The following is a 20,513-nucleotide window of genomic DNA, read 5'->3' as shown; positions in this document are numbered from 1 at the left end:
CAGCCCCGCGCTGTGCCCAGCAGGGACAGTGCCCCTCACCTCCTCCATGCCCGCGGTCCGGGATTGTCCTGCCCGTGGCTCCCAGCACGTCCCAGTTCCACTCGGAGGGTCCCAACACGTCCCGGTTCCACACAGGGGCTCCGGGATGTCCTGGCTCCACACCCAGGCTCCCAGTAAGTCCCAGTTTCACCGCAGGGTCTCAGCAGACCCCGCTCTATCCCGGGGTTCCCGTTCTCTCCCAGTCCCCCAAAGTTCCCGTTCTCCCCCGGTTCCCGCTGTCTCCCGGTTCCCTGTTCTATCCCCATTCCCCCCAGGTTCCCGTTCTCTCCCGGTTCCCCTCACATCCCCGTTCTGTCCCAGTTCCCCCGTTCTGTCCCAGTCCCCCCGAGCTGCAGTTCTCTCCCGGTTCCCCCCATTCTGTCCCAGTTCCGCCCACGTCCCTGTTCCATCCCGGTTCCCCTCATTCTCTCCCGGTCCCCCCAGGTTCCCCCCGTTCTGTCCCAGTTCTCATTCTGTCCCGGTTCCCCCCCTTCCGTCCCGGTTCCCCCCATTCTCTCCCGGTCCCCCCCGGTTCCTCCCGTTCTCTCCCGGTTCCCATTCTGTCCCAGTTCCCCCCGGTCCGTCCCAGTTCCCCCCGTTCCGTCCCGGTTCCCCCCGGACCGTTCTCGCCCGGTCCCCTCCCGTCCCGCGGCACCTCCGGTAGCTCGGGCAGCGCCTGCGGCCCCGGCCGTGTTCCTGCCGGGATTTCCTCTTCCTTTAACCGTTCAGCCGCTCCGCCTGGGGGGCACAGCGGGGCCTTTTGGGGTGCTCAGCCGCCCTCCCAACCCCCCCTCAAAAACCTCCCAAAAACCCCAAACCCCCCTCCCAAATCCCCCACCCACCCCGGTGCCAGGCCGGTGCCACCCTCACCCCACAGAGCACCCCCTGCAAAGGGACGGGGACCCCAAAACGCTTTTGGGGGTGCTGGGAGAGATTTGGGGTGCTGTGAGAAGTGGGGGGATGCTGTTTTTGGGGTGCAGGTGGGTATATGGGGTGCGGACATCGATATTTGAGGCGCAGGCGGATGTTTGGGGGGTGCGCGTGGACATTTGGGGTGCGGGAGGCAGTTTTGAGGGTGCACATGGATATTTAGGGAAAAAAACGAGCATTTGGGGTACAGAGGGTGGTGCACGGGGATATTTGGGGTGCAGGAAGCCGTTCGGGGGCGTTCACACGATGTTTGGGGTGGAGCAGGGGGATTTGGAGTGCGGGCTGTGGTTCTGGGGGGTACACGGGGATTTGGGGCGCACGTGGATATTTGGGGTGCAGGTGGATGTTTGGGGGGTGCACATGGATATTTGGGGTGCGGAAGGCAGTTTTGGGGGTGCACATGAATATTTAGGGTAAAACACGAGTACTTGGGGTGCAAAGGACGGTGCACGGGGATATTTGGGGTGCAGGAAGCCGTTCGGGGGAGTTCACACGATGTTTGGGGTGGAGCAAAGACGCAGCGCGGTTTTGAGGGGCATTGGTGGGGCGGAGGGGGCGGTGTTCCGGGGCTTTGCCGGAGGTCGAGGGGGACTACAACTCCCAGCAGCCTCCGCGCGGCGCCATTTCCGGCGGAACGGGGTCGTAACAGAGCGGTGAGCTCTGGGGGAGCTCAGGGGGATTTTGGGGGGCTCAGGGGGCGAACACGAACGGGAGAAAGGTGGGGAAGGGGGTGCGTGAAGGGGCGGGGCCGTGAGGAGGCGTTCGGGGCCTGGGGGTACTCCCCATGGTGGCGGCGGGGCACCCAAAGGGACTACAACTCCCATCAGCCCTCCCGCGGCGCCATTTCCGGCGGAGCCCGAGCGTCAGCGAGCGGTGAGCGCGGGGGGCTCGGGGGACTTTTGGGGGGTTCAGGGGTGTTTTGGGGAGTTTTGGGGCGTCGAGGGCGAACAGGAGCGGGGGGGGGGATGGGGAAGGGAGGGAGGGAGGAGATGGGGGCGTGGGGCCGGGGAAATTGGGCAGGGGAGGGGAGTGGGAAGGTGGGGGGCGTGGGAAAGGGGGTCCGAGAGTGGGGCTGAGTGGGGAGGGGGCTGCAAGGGGGAGGGAAGTGAGTGGGGGACCCCCCAAACTCCTCCGAGCCCCTGCCCCTCGTACCCTCCACTCCTTGGAGCCCCTCCCCACGCAGAGATCACCCCAGAGCCCCCCGGGTTTGGGGTCACAGCCACACCGGACACCCCTGATTTTGGGGTTACAGCCACACCGGAATTTCCCCACTTTAGGGGTCCCAGGCACAGAGAACCCCCACGTTTCGGGTCCCAGCCCCACAGCACCCCCAAAACCGATGATTTTGGGGTGCTAACTCCAGCACCCCCCCCGGTTTTGGGGTGCCAGCCCCCCAGTTTCGGGATGGACACGTCGGAGCCGGGCAGCGCCGCCGAGGATGAGGAGGAGAAGGTTCCAGATGTTCGGCCCCGCACCCGCTCCAACCCCGAGGGCGCCGAGGACCGAGCCCCGAGCGGGCCGGGCAGCGTGGGCAGCCGGGGAGAGGCCCCGGGGAACCGGGGAGAGGCCCCGGGGAACCGCAGCGAGGGCGAGGGGGAGGCGGCCAGCGCCGGGCACAGCCCCCCCGGGCAGCCTGGCACGGCTTGGCACGGCCCGGGCAGCCACGGGCAGCACGGCGAGGTGACCGTCAGAACACCGCGGGTCAACTGCCCCGAGAAGGTGGTGAGTGACTGGGAGGGACTGGGGGGGATTGGGAGGGACTGGAAAGGGTTGGGAGGGGGAATTGGGGGTGACTGGGATGGACGGGGGGGGATGGAGGGGATTGGGGGGAAATGGGAGGGACTGGGGGGGAATTGGTGGGGGGGGGGAATTGGGGTGGACTGGGAGGGGATTGCGAGGGACTGGGATGGACTGGGGACACCCTGAGGGTCCCTGGAGACACTCGGGGGTCTCAGCTGTGCCCCCCTGCCAGATCATCTGCCTGGACCTGGCCGAGGAGATGGCAGTGCCCAAACTGGAGTCCTTCAATGGGTCAGTGCCACGGGCTGCCAGGTGGTGTTTTTGGGGTGCCGGGTGGGTTCCTGGGGTTTGTGGTGTGTTTGGGGTGCCGGGCAGGGCTTGGTGGTGTCTGTGGGATTTGTGTGGTTTTTGGGGTGCCGGGCAGGGCTTGTGGTGTCTCTGGGATTTGTGTGGTTTTTGGGGTGCCGGGCAGGGCTTGGTGGTGTCTCTGGGATTTGTGGTGTGTGGGGTTTGTGTGATTTGGGGTTTTTGTGGTTTCTCGGGTGCCCTGAGCCCGTGCCCCGCAGGTGCCGCAGCAACGCCCTGACGGTGGCCCAGAAGATGATCGAGATGTTCGTCAGGACCAAACACAAAATCGACAAAAGCCACGAGTTCGCCCTCGTGGTGGTGAACAATGATGCCACCTGGGTGGGTGACACGGGCACAGCCACAGGGTGGACGGGGGGGCTGGGGTGCCAGGGGGCACCGGGCAGGGACAAGGACAGGGATGGGCACAGGGAGAGGGGGCCTGGGGTGCCAGGAGGGGACGGGCACAGGGTGGGGACAGGGACAGGGATGGGCAAAGGGACAGGGAGGGACACAGGGGCGGGCACAGAGGTGGGGACAGGGGTGGGCACAGAGCTGGGCACAGGGGACAGGGTGGAGACAGGGCCAGTGCCAGCCCGGTGCCCCTGCAGCTCTCGGGGTTCACGTCAGACCCGCGTGAGGTTTGCAGCTGCCTCTACGACCTGGACACCGTCGTGTGCCAGTCCTTCAGTATCCTGCCGTGCCACTGGGGTGTCCTGGGTGCCACCCGGGTGGCATCAGGGGGTCCTGGGTGTCCTGGGTGCCAGGGGGGGTCCCTTCTTTGCCGCCGGGGTCACCGGGGTGCCACTGGGGTCCCTTGTGTGGCATTGGGGTGTCTTGGGTGCCAGGGTGGCCCTGGGGGTGGCCCTGGGGTGGTACAGGTGTCTCGGTGGCCCTGGGGGTGGCCCTGGGGGTGTCACAGGTGCCAGGACCAGCCTTGACTCCAAGCTCAGATCTGGATGGGCTCTTCAACCTCATGTGAGCACTGGGGGGGTTCCAGAATGTTCTGGGGGTGCTGGGGGGGTTGGAGGGTGCTGGGGGGGGTGGCACCTGAGCCCTGTCCCTGTGGCTGCCACCCTGACCCGGGGGTGCCGCCTGTCTCTGTCCCTGTGGCTGCCACCCTGTCCTGTCCCCATGGGTGCCACCCTGACTCTGTGGGTGCCACCCCATCCCTGTCTCTGTCCCCGTGGGTGCCACCCTGTCCTGTCCCCATCCCAGCCAGCAGAAGGTGGAGCTGCCAGTGACCGACAACGTCCAGACCATCCCCCCGCCCTTCGTGGTCAGAACCATCCTGGTGTTCGGGCGCCCGCGCTGCCAGCCCCACTTCTGTGGGGGCGAGCACGTCAAGGTCTGGGACACCCCAAAATCCCCCCTGTGACACCCAGAGTCCCCCCTGTGACACCCCAGAGTCCCCCCCTTCTGTGGGGGCGAGCACGTCCAGGTCTGGGACACCCCAAAATCCCCCCTGTGACACCCCAGAGTCCCCCCTGTGACACTGCAAAATCTGCCCATGCCACCCCAAAATCCCCCCCTTCTGTGGGGGCGAGCACGTCCAGGTCTGGGACACCCCAAAATCCCCCCTGTGCCAACCCCAAAATTCCCCCATTTCCACTCTCAAAATCCCCCCATGCCACCCCCAAAATCCCCCCATTTCCACCCCAGATCTCCCCATGCCAGCCCCAAAATCCCCCTGTGCCAGCCGCAAAATTCACCATTTCCACCCCAAATCTCCCCCAACGCCCCCAAATCTCCCCCCAAAGCCCCCAAATTCCCCCTTTTCCCCCCAGAAGCTGCTGCAGTGCCCCTATTTCTTCTTCGACGTTGTTTACATCCACAACGGGGTGGATGAAAAGGAAGACGAGAGCAGCTGGAAGGTAAAAGGGGACAAATTCCCCCAAATTTCCCCCAATTCTTCTCTTTCCCCCAAATCCTCCCTTTCCCCCTCCCCAAATTCCCGCATTTTTTCCCTCATTTGTCCCAGTTTTTCTGTTTTTATTTTCTTTATCCCCCAAATTCCTCCATTTTTTTGTGGGAATGGGATGGTTTGGAGGAGAAATGGGAGGGATTTTGGGGGGAAATTGGGGAAAAAAGGGGGGTGGGATTTTGGGAGGGGGGGAGATTGGGGTAACAAAAGGGGGAAATGGGGTGGAAATGGAGGAATTTAGGGGGAATGGGGTGGGAATGGGAGGATTTAGAGGAAAATGGGGTGGGAATGGGGGGGATTTAGCAGGCAATGGGAGGATTAGGGGAAAATGGGGTGGGAATGGGATGGGTTTGTGGGGGATTTAGGAGGCCAAAGGACCCTGGGGGATCACCAACAATGGGGTGACAAAACCACAGAATTTTCAGGGGAATTTTTGGACAAATCTAGAGGACAAAAAGAGGAAATTCCTCGGGATTTGAGATCAGGACAAGCCAAATTTAACCCCTTTATGTCCCCGTGTGTCCCCTCCCCAGGACATGTTCGGGTTTTTCGGCAGCCTGGACACCAAAGGCACCAACTACAAGTACGAGGTGGCCCTGGCGGGGCCGGCGCTGGAGCTGCACAACTGCATGGCCAAGCTGCTGGCGCATCCCCTGCAGCGGCCGTGCCAGAGCCACGCGCACTACGGGCTGCTGGACGAGGGGGACAGCCCCGAGGGGGAGGCCGCCAGCTGAGAGGGGGGACAGCCCCGAGAGAGGGGACAGCCCCGCCACTCTCTGAGGGGACAGGCCCGAGGGCGATGCCACCGCCTGAGGGGACAACCCTGTGAAAAACGCCAATCCCTCGTTTTTAAAATATTAAAAGTTGAATAGGAATGAAATGGTTCTAAAGCCGGCAGTGTAATTAGAGGAATGCAGATTTGGACAGCTGGGATTTAGGACTATAGGAGAGAATAAAAACAAACGGTTACGGACAGTATGGGTCCCTCTGTCCCAGCTCCATGGGGACATCCCGGAGTGACCATTCACCTCTGGCCAGCACGGGTAGGGAGGGGACAGGGGATGGGGACAGGGACGAGGGACAGGGACATGCCAACGCTGCCCTGAGCCGCAGCCATTCCACAAATCCTCATTTTTTAACCCATTTCCAATAAGCCCTGGCCAAACCTGTCTCGCTCTCGCTGCAGGGGACACGGAGCTCCGTGCTGGGGACAGATGGGAACCTCAGCGACCCAGCGGTCACCGAGGCCACCCCAGCTTGTCTCTGCAGCTAGGGCAGAGCCCTGTCCCCTGTCCAGCACAAACAAAAACCTATTCTGGGCCCTGACCTGCCACAAACCTCGGCCCACGCGCGACAATTACGGTGTCGCCAGCAGTGCCACTGCCACATCCCGGCACAGCCACGGCCGGAGCGGGTCCTCCCGTCCCCGTCTGTCCCCTCCTGTCTCCTCTGTGCCCTCCTGCCCCCTCTGGCCCCCGCCTGTTCCCGCTGTCCCCCGCCATGGACCCCGCGGTGCCCCGGGCCACGCTGAAGGTGCTGGCGCTGTGCGCGGCGCTGCTGCTGCTGGTGGCGGCGGTGACAGTGGCGGTGGCGCTGCTGCTGTGGCGCTCCGAGGCGCTGGGGAAGCTGCGCGGCTGCCGGGAGCGGGCGGCCAACGAGAGCCGGGAGCTCGGGGCGCGCCTGGCCGAGCTGGAGCGGCACCGGGAGCGGCTGCGGAGCGACGGGGACGCGCTGCGCCGGGAGCTGGCGCGGGCACGGGGCGACAGCAGCAGGGACAATGCCAGCCTCGTGTCCTGCCGCCAGCGGACGGTAGGTGGCAGGGATGGGGACAAGGAGGGGTTTGGTCACTTTAGGGTGGAAAATGGGATGGGGACAACACTCCCTGCCCCTTCAGCAGCGTCCGCTGTCTCCACAGGTGGCCGGAGGGATGGGGACTAGGACGGGTTTGGTCGCTTTGGAGTGGCAAAGAGGATGGGGACTGCACCCCATGTCCCCACAGCAGTGTCCCCTGTCCCCTAAGGTGGCAGGGAGATGGGTACAAGGAAGGGTTTGGTCACTTTAGGATGGAAAATGGGACAACACTCCCTGTTCCCTCAGTAGCCCCTCACACCTGTCTCCAGTCCCAGTAGGTGGCCAGAGGGATGGGGACAAGGAGGTGTTTGGTCACTTTGGGATGGAAAGTGGTTGGGGACAACATCCCCTGTCTCCTCAGCAGTGTCCCCCGTCCCTCCCTCCCTGTCCAGTGGCCAAGCCCGGAGGCTGCTCCATCCCTGGGAGAATTCCCAGTTCCAGCCAGGAGGGTGAGCTGGGACACAGGCACAGCCACCTGGGGGGCACAGCCGCCACCTCCCTGCAGGGACACCCCAAATAGAGAGCACCCCAAAAAGATGCTCCCGACTCCATCCTGGTGGGGCACAGCCGCCACCTCCCTGCAGGAACGCCCCACACCCGAGCCCTGGCGGCTCCCGGCCCGTCCCGCCTGTCCCGCTCCCGGCAGGGCCGCTGTTCTCGGCTCCATCCCGGTAATTACCGGGTCCCGAGGCAGCGGCGGGGCCGCAGCTCCTGGGTTTGTCCTTCCCGGGTATTTTTAGCTGTGGTCGCAGCCGGGAAAGGGCCCGGAGGAAGAGCCGGGTCCCGCCGCCCCTCTCGGGCTCATCCGGCTGAACAATGGCCCGGAGAGGCTGGAAAATGTCCCCGTTTCCCGGGGCTGGCGCCGGGAGCCGGGCAGGGCTGGGCAGCCTCTTGGAGAGCTCCTGTCCCCCTGTCCCCTCCCTGGCACCACCGGTGGCACCCGCGGGCTGACCTCGGCCTGCTGGGACAGGCCATAGCTCCCCCAGGAGGAGTGTCACTTCAGGAAGGAGGGATTGTCCCCAAAGCCACATCCCCAACGCTTTGAGGGACGTGATGGGAGGGGGACAGGCACCCAAGGCCACCAGGAGCAGGGGGACCCTTGGGGACGTGGGTGACCTGGGGCTCTCCTGTGCTCCCCACCCTCAGGATGAGCCGTCCCTCCAGGGCAGAGGGATTGTCCTCAAATCTATGTACCCCACCTTTGGAGGAGGATGAGTGGAGGACCCAAGGCCACCAGGAGCGTGGGGACAGATTGGGGACAGGAGTGGCAGTGAGGCAGAGGAGCAGGAGGGCTCTGGCAGCAGAAGAAGAGTCGAGAGTGGCGGAGGGGTGGAGAGGACACTGCTCACGGTTGTCCCCACGGGTCCCCTGTCCCCAGGCCAGGCTGGAGGCCAATGTCACCGCGCTGGGGGACGAGCTGGTGGCGCTGCGGCGCGAGCGGGCGCAGCTGGCCGATGACAAAGTGGCGCTGCAAGGTGAGCTCTGTCCCCCCGCGGGGAGCCCGGCCCGAGGGGGCTGCGCTCCGCCCTGGGGTGACGCCGGTGTCGCCGCTGTCCCCAGAGGAGGTGGCGCGGGGCGCGGAGCAGGCGCGGGAGCTGCGGGGGCGGCTGCAGGAGGCGCTGGAGGAGCAGCGGGAGCGCCGGGAGCGCTGCGAGGCGCGACAGAGGGAGCTGCAGGACAGCCTGTAAGGGCCCTGGTCCTTGGTGACACCCCTGTCCCTCGGGGACACCCCCTGTCCCCAGGGATCATCCCTCTGTCCCCCGGGGACATCCCCCTCTAAGGTCCTCGTCACCCTCCTCAGGGTGGGCCACCCCCAGAGCAGCCACACCCCCACCCTTGTGACACCCTGTCCTGTCCCTCCCTCCTCATGGAGACCCCCTCATGTGTCCCCCCAGTCCGCTCCTCCCTTTCCCTGTCCCTGTCCCCTTTTAGGGACGCCCTGTCCTGTCCCTCCTCCCCCTGGGGACCCCCGTGTCCCCAGCCGGGGTCAGGGCCACCCCCCAATGTGTCACCGCTGTCCCCACAGCCGGGACTACGCGGCCGAGCTGGAGATGCTGCGGCGGCGGGGCCGGGACAGAGGCAGCGGGCGCAGGTGTTCCCCGGGCCAGCGGTACTTGGGGGACCCGGGGAGGGGGGAGGGCCCGGACGGGGGGGGACAGCCCGAGGGGACAACTCTGAGAGGGGGACAGACCGAGGGGGACAGCCCGGAGAGGGGGGACAGCTCAGGGAGGGGGACAATGCGGGAAAGGGACAACCCAGGAAGGTGTCACAACCCACGGACTGGGAAATCCCGCACGGGGGGACATCCTGGGAAGAGGGGACACCCCCGGGAAGAGGGGACACCCCCGGGAGGAGGGGCAGCAAGGAGCGGCGGCTTCACCGCCCTTGTCGCCGTGTCCCCGGGGCAGCAGGACCCGTGCGGGACTCACTCCCCGTCCCTCCCCTTGCAGGAAGGGCTGAGGTCCCGCAGCCCCCTCGGCCACATCCCCGGTGCCGCGATGTCCCCAGCGCTGCCACCTGCGGGGCTGGCTCGGCCCCGGAGCCGCCAGCGCAGCGCGGGAGCCCTGGGGGTGGGACACGGGTCCTCATCCCATTGATCCCCTGATCCCATTGAGTCCTGATCCCATTGATCCATTGATCCCTGATCCCATTGATTCCCTGATCCCACTGATCCCTGATCCCATCAATCCCTGATCCCATCAATCCCTGATCGCATCCCACGTCCTGATGCCATTGATCCCTGATCCCACTGTGATTCCTGGCCCCACTGGATCCTGATCTCATCCCATGTCCTGATCCCAATCCTGATCCTGGTCCCGACCCCGATCCCGATCCCAATCCCGACCCCTTTGTGCCACCATCCCGTGTCCCACTCTTGCCGTGTCCCCATCGCAGCCAGACAGGGGACAGGGGGGTCCCTTCTCAGCTTTTTGGGGCAGTTTTGGCTCATCCCGGGCACGGATCTCCCTGGAATCCCCTCTGGAAGCTCCGGCCACATCCTCGGAATGATGGATGTGAACCCGGGAACAGCTCGAATCTGGGGGATTTGGGGGAGATTGGGCAATAAAAGCTGCGCTGCTCACCAGAACATGTCCCTGTGCCACCAGCTCGCTGTCCCCTGCTCCTCTGACCCCAACTGCCCCCTCCCCAAACCCAAACGTGCCCCTAAACTCCAGGGATTTCCTCTATCCCGAACCCCAAAACACCCCGAGGAGGGACTGGGGGACTCAGAGCCACACCCTGTCATGGGGCCACCCCCAGTGTCTGTCCCTTCACGGGGACATCGCCGCCACGGTGGCTCCGCCCAGCCGGGAGTGGCAGAGCCGGGGTTGTCACCGTGTCCCCACCCCGATCCCGCTCCCTGCGGGTCCCTGCGGGTCGGGGCGGCCTTGGGGACATGGAGGGGACTGAGCGCAGGGAAAAGGGTGGAGTTTGGGGTGGCATGGCTGAAGCGGGAGACACTGCCCTTTGTCCCTCAGTGCCACCTCAAACCAGGCGTCTGGGGGTGTCGAGGTCCTGGCTACGGCCACTGTCCCCCTGTCCCCATCCCGTGGGGATGTCGCGATCCCCCAGCCCCGCAGGACGCCCGGGGGGTTCCGGGGGGGTCCCCGGGGTGTTCCGAGGGGTTCCGGGGGGTTCGGGGGGGCCGAACCGCGGGGCGCCCCGGGCGCTGACCCTGGCCGGTGGCTGTTTCCTGCCCTGGCTGCCCCGCGTCCCTCGGGGACCGGGAAGTGTCTGCGATGGCCCGGCCGGTGTCGCTGCCGGAGCCATTCTCAGCTACCGCCGCTTCCTTTTCCTGAGCTGCAAATAACAGTGAGTCACCCGCGGGGACAGTGCCACCCCCGAGGGGGGACACCGCCATCCCTGGATCCCCCCGAGGGGACACTGCCACCCGCGCCCCCGAGTCGCCGGTGTCACCTTTGGGATGCCCCATCCCGGATCCCATCCCGAGGGCTCCTCGCAGCCTCCCAGGACGCCACATATCCCCTCCCATTCCCAAATTAACCCCTCCAATTAACCCCCGCCCTGATTAACCCATCCCCACACCGTGGGAATGCTGTTCCCAGTTTGGGAACTTTGTTCCCAGTTCGGGGATGCCGTTCCCAGTTCCCCTCCCCATCCCGAACCCTCTCAGGGCTGGGGGGCCGCTCTGGCCCCACCCAAGTTTGGGATTTGGGATCCTCCGCTGGGAATGGCTCACGGGGACACCGGGATGTCACCTCTGTCCCCTCCCGGCGGCTCGGGGGGCATCCCTTGAGGGAACGGGGGGCTCGGGGAGGGGGCGGGACACTGGGATGTCTCCTCTGTCTCCTCCCGGCGGGTCGGGGGGCTCGGGGTTGGGGAGGCCCGGATGCGTCGCTGCCCTTTGCACAGGATGCGGCCGCAGGAAAATCCAACTTTCCTGGAAACCCTCTTCAAAGCGCACCCAAGGATGCTGGGAAGCCACGGCAGAGCTGCTCCCGGTCCCTGTCCCTGTCCCTGCCCTGCCTTCCCACGGGGGCTTCGTCCCTGCCTCACTCGGTGCCACCCGAGCTGTCCCCGTGTGCCACCCCCGTGCCACCCTCGGGGTCCCGCCCGGCACTCTCGGCGGGATCAGCGCTGCAATTCCCGCGCCAGGGGTGGGAATTTTGGGGCGGGAGGCAATTCCCGACAATTCTAATCAATTCCAGGCAATTCCAAACAATTCCAGGCAAAATCCAGGCAATTCCAGGAGCGCAGGACACCAAAATGGGATGGCATCGAATCGAATCCCGTGATTTTGGGGCGGGAGGAAATTCCAGGGATGCGCCGGGCACTGAAATGCGTTGCAAGGAATGGATTCCCACTTTTTTCCCCCCTCTCCACTCCAGGAGCAACAATCCCAGCAGAAGCTGCGCCCCGATCACCCGGCGGGATCAAATTCTCTGGAATTCCCGTGCCAGGAGTGGGAATTTTGGGGCAGGAGACAATTGCAGACAATTCCAGGGGCGCGCCAGGCACCGAAATGGGATGGAGGGAATGAAATCCCCTTTTTTTTCCCCTCCACTCCAGGAACAACAACCCCAGGGCCCAGATCACCCAGTGGGATTGAATTCCCTGCAATTCCCACGCCGGGAGTGGGAATTTTGGGGCAGGAGACAATTGCAGACAATTCCAGGGGCATGCCAGCCACCGAAATGGGATGGAGGGAATGAAATTTCCTTTTCTTTTTCCTTACCACACTTCAGGAACAACAAGCCCAGCAGAAGCTGTGCCCTGATAACCCGGCGGGTCCCCGGGAGCATCCGGCACAGCAGGAAGGAGCCCGGCAGGAGGAAATATTAAATCCTGGGATATAAACACGGCGGCGGGAGCAGCCCCGCCCCGGTGCGGCCCCCTGAAAAGCGCGGTCCCCACGGGGTGGGGCGGCCAGAGCGGCGGCGAGGATGGAGAAGAGCAGCTTCGCCATGGCCAAGTTCGGGCTGGAGCACAAGGAGGCGATGCCGAAGCGCGACTGCGGTTTTTACCTCAAATACATTTTCCTTTTCACCTCGCTGATCCAATTCCTGATCATCCTGGGGCTCGTGCTCTTCATGGTGTACGGGAACGCCCAGGCGGGCACCGACACCCACCTGAGGCTGCTGGAGGAGCAGGTGCAGAGCCACTACCGCAGGATTGTCGCCCTGGGTGCCACCAACGCCAACCTGAGCCGCACGCTCAACGCCACCCTGAAGGACAGGGACAAGGTGCAGGGGATGGCGCTGAAGGCGCAGAAGGAGCTGGAGAAGTGTAACAGCAGCCAGGCCTCCAGCAGCATCCCACAGGTGAGCCCGGGCTCCTGGGAATCCCGCGGGAGGGTGGCACCACCTGCGGGTGACGCTGCTGTCGCCTCCTCGTCCCTGCAGGTGGTGACAGCGAGGGGACCCCAGAAAGTGCCAGGGGATTTTGGTCAAGGGGGTCCCAATCTTGGCATTCTCTTCCTTCTCCTCCTCTTCCTCCCTGGAGCTCTCTCAAAGCCCCTGAAGTGGTGCCCAGGGGTCCTTTTGGGATTCTCTGACCCCTCTCCTCCTCCTCTTCCTCCAATGCAGCTGCGGGAGCTCCTGTTCCAGCAGCTGAGGCTGAAAGAGTGCCAGGTGATCACCACCCTCATCAACAACACCTGCACCGGTAAGAGACACCCCCAGCCCCAAAAAACCCCTGGGGACCCCCAGCATCCCCTTCTTACTCCTTGGGGACCCCCAATTCTCCCTCCCCAATCTCCTGGGCACCCCCAGCACCCCCACATGAGCAGCCCCAGGCAGAGGCGTCACCCCAAGCCATGGGGTGGCACCTGGGGGGACCCAAACCCCCGGATCCCAAATCCCCCAGAGCCAAACCCTGTCCCCCAACTCCCCTCAAGCTGAGAAGCTGCAGCTGCAGCGGCAGCTGGACCAGGCCAGCTTGTCCAAGAGAACCCTGGAGGGCAGCAGGCAGCAGAGCCAGGCCGAGCTGACCAAAGTGACCCAGGAGAAGGACAAGTGCCAGCAGGACCTGCAGAGTGCCAGGACCGAGGGCGACCTGAGCAGGATGGAGCTGGATGTGCACAGACATCGCTGCAGCTCCCTGCAGAGCGACGTGAGCGAGAAGATCCTGAGGGTTTTGGATCTGGCCAAGCAATACCAGTGCAAAGAGGCCGAGAAGGAGCTGGGGCAGATCCGGGAGCGCGTGGAGGAGCTGCTGCGGCGGCAGAAGGAGCGCGACTCGCTCTTCGTGTGGAGGAGCAGCTGCGAGCTGAGCGTGCAGCAGTGCCGCCACAACTGCTCCCGCGACACGCAGGAGCTGCAGCAGAGGATCCAGGGGCTGGAGAAGCTCCAGAAGGACGGCGAGGAGGAGAGGAAGAGGCTGCAGGCGGACAAGGAGAAGGTGGGGAAGGAGCTGGAGGAGAAGAGGAAGGCGGCGGCAGCGATGGAGGAGTCGCTGCGGCAGCAGCTCGGGGTCTGCATGGGAACCAAGGTGGGGACATGGGGCATTGGGGACATGGGGACACGGGAACACGGGGACATTTGGGCACTGGGGACATGGGGACTCCCATGGGGACATGGGCACAGGCACCTCTGCACTGGGATTTTCCTTCCTGACACCGGGATTTTGTTTATGTGGGAATTTCCTGCTGGGGGCGGTGCCACCCCTGAGCGGTGCCACCCCTGAGCAGTGCCCACTTTCCCCCCAGATGTCCCACCTGGACCTGCCGGGCTCGCGGGGGCCAGGCAGCGCCGCCCGCTCGAGCTCCTTCCCTGGCACGGGCGCCTACATGGAGCTCCTGAAGAACCCGGCCACGCTGGGCACCATGGGTGAGTCCCGGGGGGACTGGGGACAGGCTGGGGAGTCACCATGTCCTCTGGGTGCCCACCCCATCCCATCCCATGGATCCCATCCCAACCCCATGGATCCCATCCCATCCCATCCCATGGCATGGATACCATCCCATGTATCCCATCCCAATCCCATGCATCCCATCCCGATGCCAGCAGGAATGCAGAACCCGGTGGAGCTCCAGCAGATGCTGCAGCTGATGGAGCAGTACACGGCCACCCTGAAGAACGCCAGGTGAGGGGACAGAGGTGACACCGGGCCACCCTCCCCGGGGCACCCAGTGCTCCTGGAGCTGCCCCCGACCTGGTCCCACTTTTCCCACAGCGGATAACGCTGGAAAATCCCACGGAAAACCAGGAGAGCCGCCCAGGAGGTGCTTCCCGCAGCACGGATGGCAACCCCTGCCCCAGAGCCACCCTCCCTTTGTCCCTTTGTCCCCGTGTCCCCAAGCCCACCCCACATGTCCCCTCAGATGTATCCCTGCCTTTCGGCTGGAGCGGGACAACAGCCGGCCCCGAATCTGGGGACAACTTGCTGCTTTGTGTGGATGGAAATTCATGGAAAAACTGGGAATTTTGGGAGCAGGAATTCCACAGAGGGGTGGGAAATGCCCAAGGATGAGGGACAGGGACGTCCTTGTCCCCTAAGGATGAAGGATGGCGGTGTACTTGTTCCCCGGCCCCAAATTTGGAGACAACTTGCTGCTTGTGTGGGTGGAAATCCATGGAAAAATTGGGAATTTTTGGAGGGGGAGTTCCATCCCAGCTCTGCAGAGAGGGGTGGGAAATGCACAAGGACGACCTTGTCCCCAGAGGATGCAGCACAGGGATGTCCTTGTCCCCAAAGGACGAGGGACCGTGCTGTCCTTGTCCCCCCGCCCCCCCCGGAGCAGAGCAGGGATTTATTCCCAGGATTTATTCCCGGGATTTACGGCTGCGTTTCCTGTGGAAAATCCTTTTCCTGCCCCGCCGCCCCTGCCCGCACGCCAGGCGCCACCGAGGCCTCCCGGAGTGTCCCTTGTCCCTTTCCCCATCCCAAGTGTCCCCCGAGCCGTGTCCGTGCAGGGAGAAGGGCACTGCCACCTCCTGCCACCCCTCCAAGGATGGCGATGCCACCTCCCCCCCCACCTCCTGCCCAGCCCCAGGGTGGGACCGCGGTGACAAAGGTGACAAAGTCTCACTGTCCCTGAAGGTCCAGGGGGGCCTCAGGCACTGCCAGAGGATTTCCTGGAATTCCTCCATGGATAATCTCGGAGCACCAGGTGCTTCCCGAGCTCCTGGCTGGGTGGTGGCACAGGGGGGTGGCACAGGGGTGTCCCCAGGAGATGCCACTGTTTTTGGGGTGGCAGAGCACCAGCAAGACCCCACATCTGCCACAGCTTGGGGGAATTCCGTGGATTGGGAGGGATCCCGGGGGTCCCAAACCCCCCACGCTAAATCCTTGGGGTCGGGGGGCACAGGGATGTGCCCCATGTCACACTGGGGATGGGGACACCCCAGACAGGGACACCGGGGGTGGCTTTTCTGCTCCTGCTCCTTGTTTGTCCCCCTGGCCAGGAACTGGGACTTTTTCCAGGGGTTTTTCCCACATTTGGGGCTCAGGACACACTCCCAAACACGGTCACCAGCGAGGGGACAACAGCAAAACCACCAAAGGCACCACAGTTTAATCCCGGTGACATCCCATCCCATGGAGTGCCACCGTCACTTCCCGACACAAAAATCCCTAAAAATGATATCCAGGATGTCCTCGGCGCCCACGTGCCCGGTGATCCTGCCCAGCTCCCGACGCGCCACCCGCAGTTGCTCGGCCGCCACCGCCAGGTCCCCGCTGTCCCCAAGGTCCCCAAAGCGCTCCAGGGCCGCCGCGCACGCCCCGAGGTGGCGGCTGTGCCTGCTCTGAGTCAGGCTGGGAGAGCCCAGGAGGGGATCCCCGCAGCTGGAAAAGGGATTGGGAACAGGATTGGGAATGGGGAAAGGGAATGGGATCGGGAAAGGGATTGGGAATGGGGATTGGGAATGGGGATTGGAAACGGGAAAGGGATCAGGAATGGGAAAGGGATTGAGAAAGGGATCGGAAACGGGAATGGAAAAGGGGATCAGGAATGGGGAAGGGGATGGGAAACGGGAAAGGGATCGGGCATGGAAAGGGGATCAGGAATGTAAAACCAGATCGGAAATGGGAAAGGGGATTGGGCAGGGAAATGGGATAAGGAATGGGAAAGGGATTGGGCATGGGAAAGGGATCAGGCATGGAAAGGACATAGGGCATGGAAAAAGGATCAGGCAGGGAAAGGGGATCAGGAAAGGAAAAGGGGATTAGCCAGAGAAAGGGGGACCAGCCAGGGAAAGGGGGATCAGCCAGCCCCAGAAACCAGGACGAGGGTTTGGGATCCCCCCGGACTCACAGCTGTGCCAGCTGCTGTGTCAGCAGCTCCAGCAGCGCCTCCAGCCCCTCACCCGTCTTGCAGGACAGCAGGGTGGCAGGTGGTCCCTGTCCCTGGGCACCAGTGGCACTCGGGGACCCCCTGTGCCCCCCCAGCAGGTCAGCCTTGTTGAGCACCAGCACGCAGGGGGTGCCCAGGGGCGGCTCCAGCGCCGCCAGCGCCGCCTCCAGAGCCACCGGCGTGGGTGACACCGAGGTGGCATCCAGCACTGCCAGCACCAGGTCAGCCTGGCACAACCTGGGGACACACACAGGGCGATGTCACCTTCTGGGCTGAGCTGTGGGGACCCCCCAAAAGCCTCCCCAAAGTCCCCAGAGCTCACCGGTCGCGCGCCCGGGCCACCCCCTCGCGCTCCACGGGGTCGGTGGCCTGGCGCAGCCCCGCGGTGTCACTGAGCACCAGCGGGTACCCCCCGATGTCCAGGGCCACCTCCAGCACGTCCCGCGTGGTGCCCGCCGTGGGGGACACGATGGCGGCCGGGCGCCGACCTGGGGACAGCGGGAAAGCTCCAGGGGGATCTGGGAATGATTCCAACCCCTCCGTGCCCGTGGGTGACACGATGGCCTGGGCACGGTGGGAATGGCTCCCTCTGGAGGTCCGGAACGCTCCCTTTTCGCCGAGCCCCACTCACAGAGCAGGTTGAGCAGGCTGCTCTTGCCCACGTTGGGGGGGCCGGCGATGACGGCCCGGACCCCCTCCCGCAGCAGCTCCCCCCGGCGCCCGTCCCGCAGGTGGCCCCGGAGCTCCTGCAGCAGCGCCTGCACGGTGACACGAACTGCGGGGACACGGAGGGGTCAGCCCGGCTGGGGACACGGCGGGGACACAGCAGGGACAGCCCGGCTGGGGACAGCGGGGCCCGAGCCCCAGACTGGGGAAAAACACCAGGAGAGACCCCAGGTCCTAAGCCTGAAATCTGGGATAAAACACTGGAACAGACCCTGAGTCCTGACCCCTAAATTTGGGATAAAAAAACGGGGCAGAAGACCCCAAGTCCCAGTCATGGGGACAAACAAGGACCTGGAGTGGCTGGATGGGACAAGCCGCCTCTTGTCCCCATTCCCAGTGTGCCACCACGGGGACACAGCCATGACATGGGGACAGCAGGGGCTCACCTTGGGTCAGAACCTCTTCCTCCACGTTGTCATCCTCGCTGAAGTCGATGTAGGCCTCCAGGTGGGCGAGTGCCTGCCATTGGGGTGGGAATCAGCCCCGAGCTGCCGGCCACCGGGGAGGGCTCGGTGGCCACTGGGGAGGGCTGGGTGGTACCCGGGAGGGCTGGGTGGCCACTGGGAAGGGATGGGCGGCCCCGCAGGTGAGCCCCACCTGGGTGAGGGCGTGGCTCCAGCGCTGGTAGAGCCGGCCCAGGTCGCCCTCCATCTGCCGGAGCGCCTGGCGCCGCTGCGCCTCCGTCTCGGCCCCGATGAGGTCCCGCAGCCCCTCGGCCGCCGTCAGGTCCAGCTTGCCGTGGGCAAACGCCCGGCGGGTGAACTCGCCCGGCTCGGCCGGACGCAGCCCCGGCAAACGGCCTGGGGGGACACCGGGCATGGCGGGATGGAGGGGGGCCCGGGAAATGGGGTGGGGGAGCAGGAGGAACCTCCGGGATCCCAAAGGAAAGGGGAAAGGGTACAGGGAGAAATGGGACACGGGATGATCGAGCTGAATCCTTGAGATCCCAGAGCGAAGGGGGATGAGGGACGGGGAGGATCACCCGGCATCCAAAGGGGAAGAGGGAAAGCACCAGGAGGGCTGGGAAAGGAGCGGGAGAGATGGCACAGGATGGGGAAGGGCTGGAATAGGGTCAGGTTGGGATCAGGGCTCACCCAGGGCCCGCAGCACCCCGCTGACCACGGCGCGCCCCCCGTGCACGTGCAGCTCGGCGCAGTCCTCCCCGGTGAAGCTGTGCGGCCCTGCGGGCACACGGGGCTGGGTGGGCACCCCGGCTGCCAACCTCCGCCCCCAAAACCCAACCCCGTGTCCCCAAACCCCAGTTCATGCCCCCCGACCCCTACCCCGTGTCCCCAACCCCACATCTGTGTCCCCAAACCCCAATTCATACCCCCCGACCCCAGTCCCATGTCCCCAGACCTATGTCCCCACCTGGGAACCACACCACGAGCCCCCTGTCCAGGCTCTCGGCGGTCTGGGGGTCCCGGATGCGCCGCAGGGCCATGACCCGGGGCGGGGGCTCGGGGGTCCCGGTGAGGCTGCGCAGGGCGGCCCCGCTGCCCGGCCCGCTGGCCCGGATCACGGCCACGCCGCAGCGCCCCGGCGCCGAGGACAGCGCGAAGATGGTGTCACCTGTGCCCCGGGTGGCACCTGTGCCTCTGGTGTCACCTGTGCCCCGGGTGGCACCTGTGCCCGCCGCGGGTGGCACCGCCGAGCTCAGTGCCCGCGCACACCTGGGGGATGGGGGGGCATTATGGGCACCCCCGGTGGGCACGGAGGGGGCGCGACCCCCGTGTCCCCAGCCCCGTGGGGATGAGACCCCTCCCCAGGTGTGTGCTGACCTCAGGTGTTCCCTCCCCAGGTGACACCCCTCCCCATGCACCCCCTTTTCCAGGCGAGACCCCTCCCCAGCTGGGACCCTTCTGCACGTGCGCCCCCTCCCCAGGTACGCCCAAACCCCGGCTCACCCACTCCCGTACCCGCGCATCCCACAGGCACCAGCGGTGTCCTCCCTGTCCCCGTGTCCCCTCCGTGTCCCCCCCTCTGTCTCTCTATCCCCTCTGTCCCTCTGACCCCCCCCTGTCCCCTCACCTGCCCCTCGCCGCCCTCATGGCCCCGCTCAGCGCCATCGCTGCCCTCCCCGCGCCCGCCTGGCCCCGCCCACCACCGCACGCCATTGGTCAAACCTACCGAGGGGGCTAGGTCATAACGGTAATTCTGCTTCTGATTGGCTAATAACTCGCAAAGCCGCCGCACCGGCCTCAGCGCCCCCGCCCATTAACGCACGCTATTGGTCAAGACACGTTGAGGGGCGGGGCTAACGGTGAAACACGGTTTCTGATTGGTTAGTACGCGAAGATCACGGCACCCTGGTGAAGCCGCGCGAACCCCGCGGTTCCGCCTGGTCCCAGTGAGAAACATTATTTAAATTATTATAAGATTTGATATCTATTTATATTGAAAGAAAGTCTAAAAATTTATAAATTTTATTAAGAGATAAAATCTGGCGCTGGGGTGCTTGGCTATTTGCTTGATATTTCTATTTTTATATTTTTAATTAATTAATTTTTATTTCTATTTATTGATATGAATTTGCAGGTACGCCCTGTAAAGGATCAGTCTGTAGAGAACATGTTTTAAGTTAAATTAATATAAACATAAATAGAAATAGAAATATATTGAATATATAGTTTTGTGCAAATAAATAATATTTATTTAATATATTTTATGTATATAAATAATATATATTTAATATAGTATAGTAGTGATTTTGTATTAAATATATTTAATTTTTATATAAATATAAAAATATATAAAATATATGTATATTTATTTAACTTAAACCATATTTTCTATAGACTCCATTACAGAGGCTCATGCAGATTTATAAGAGTTTAGCTTAAAATATTTCTTTGCATTTAGACATTTTTTTGCTTGGTTTTAACCTTTGACTTGTCTTCTCGCCATCTTGTAGATTAAACCAATATATTTTACTTCTTCTTGTGGTTAAATAATGATAACGATAATGATAATGGTAATGATAATGATAATGGTAATTATAATAATAATTTAGATAGTGTACATTTTATTATTTATATTATTATTAATTAGATATTATTGTTACTGTTGTTAATTAGATATCATCATCACCATCATTATTATTATTATTATTATTATTATTATTATTATTATTATTATTAGTCCTGTCGCTATTCCAATTCCCAAAATCTGGGCTTGTCTTCCAGGGGGGATACAGGCACG

At 63.2% G+C, this 20,513-nt stretch overlaps 3 protein-coding genes across 7 annotated transcripts; 2 read left to right on the top strand and 1 right to left on the bottom strand.

Annotated features, from left to right (window-relative positions):
• Positions 1-1,787: 1,787 nt before the first annotated feature.
• BABAM1 (BRISC and BRCA1 A complex member 1) lies at positions 1,788-5,858 on the top strand. Of its 4 annotated transcripts, none has more exons than XM_063161262.1 (9): positions 1,788-1,842; positions 2,359-2,691; positions 2,942-3,000; positions 3,276-3,396; positions 3,666-3,744; positions 4,008-4,032; positions 4,273-4,402; positions 4,842-4,928; positions 5,512-5,858. In XM_063161262.1, exons 2-9 carry the CDS (start codon positions 2,374-2,376, stop codon positions 5,710-5,712), a joined length of 1,020 nt encoding a protein of 339 aa, XP_063017332.1. In that variant the 5' UTR covers positions 1,788-1,842; positions 2,359-2,373; the 3' UTR covers positions 5,713-5,858. The 4 variants fall into 4 exon arrangements, with proteins under 4 accessions (XP_063017332.1, XP_063017333.1, XP_063017334.1 ...); XM_063161263.1 differs by having other exon boundaries at positions 1,793-1,842; positions 2,333-2,691; XM_063161264.1 differs by having other exon boundaries at positions 1,825-1,842; positions 2,247-2,691; positions 4,845-4,928.
• Positions 5,859-12,201: 6,343 nt separating this feature from the next.
• PLVAP (plasmalemma vesicle associated protein) lies at positions 12,202-14,675 on the top strand. 2 transcript variants are annotated; one of them, XM_063160734.1, is made up of 6 exons: positions 12,202-12,612; positions 12,877-12,955; positions 13,188-13,780; positions 13,998-14,118; positions 14,299-14,374; positions 14,465-14,675. In XM_063160734.1, the coding sequence occupies exons 1-6, from the start codon at positions 12,235-12,237 to the stop codon at positions 14,469-14,471; spliced, it is 1,254 nt and encodes a 417-aa protein (XP_063016804.1). In that variant the 5' UTR covers positions 12,202-12,234; the 3' UTR covers positions 14,472-14,675. The 2 variants fall into 2 exon arrangements, with proteins under 2 accessions (XP_063016804.1, XP_063016803.1); XM_063160733.1 differs by having other exon boundaries at positions 14,296-14,374.
• Positions 14,676-15,791: 1,116 nt separating this feature from the next.
• GTPBP3 (GTP binding protein 3, mitochondrial) lies at positions 15,792-19,381 on the bottom strand. Its single transcript, XM_063161334.1, has 9 exons — positions 19,344-19,381; positions 18,684-18,985; positions 18,407-18,493; positions 17,910-18,112; positions 17,699-17,771; positions 17,218-17,361; positions 16,909-17,074; positions 16,548-16,823; positions 15,792-16,078 (listed from the first exon to the last, which is right to left on the bottom strand). Exons 1-9 carry the CDS (start codon positions 19,379-19,381, stop codon positions 15,844-15,846), a joined length of 1,524 nt encoding a protein of 507 aa, XP_063017404.1. The 3' UTR covers positions 15,792-15,843.
• Positions 19,382-20,513: the final 1,132 nt, after the last annotated feature.

The sequence above is a fragment of the Melospiza melodia genome, chromosome 7 (assembly GCF_035770615.1).
Source record: "Melospiza melodia melodia isolate bMelMel2 chromosome 7, bMelMel2.pri, whole genome shotgun sequence".
In the NCBI taxonomy this organism is placed as follows: Eukaryota; Metazoa; Chordata; class Aves; order Passeriformes; family Passerellidae; genus Melospiza; species Melospiza melodia.
The sequence above is the reverse complement of the archived record's forward strand: the minus strand, read 5'-3'. Positions and strand labels throughout refer to the sequence as shown.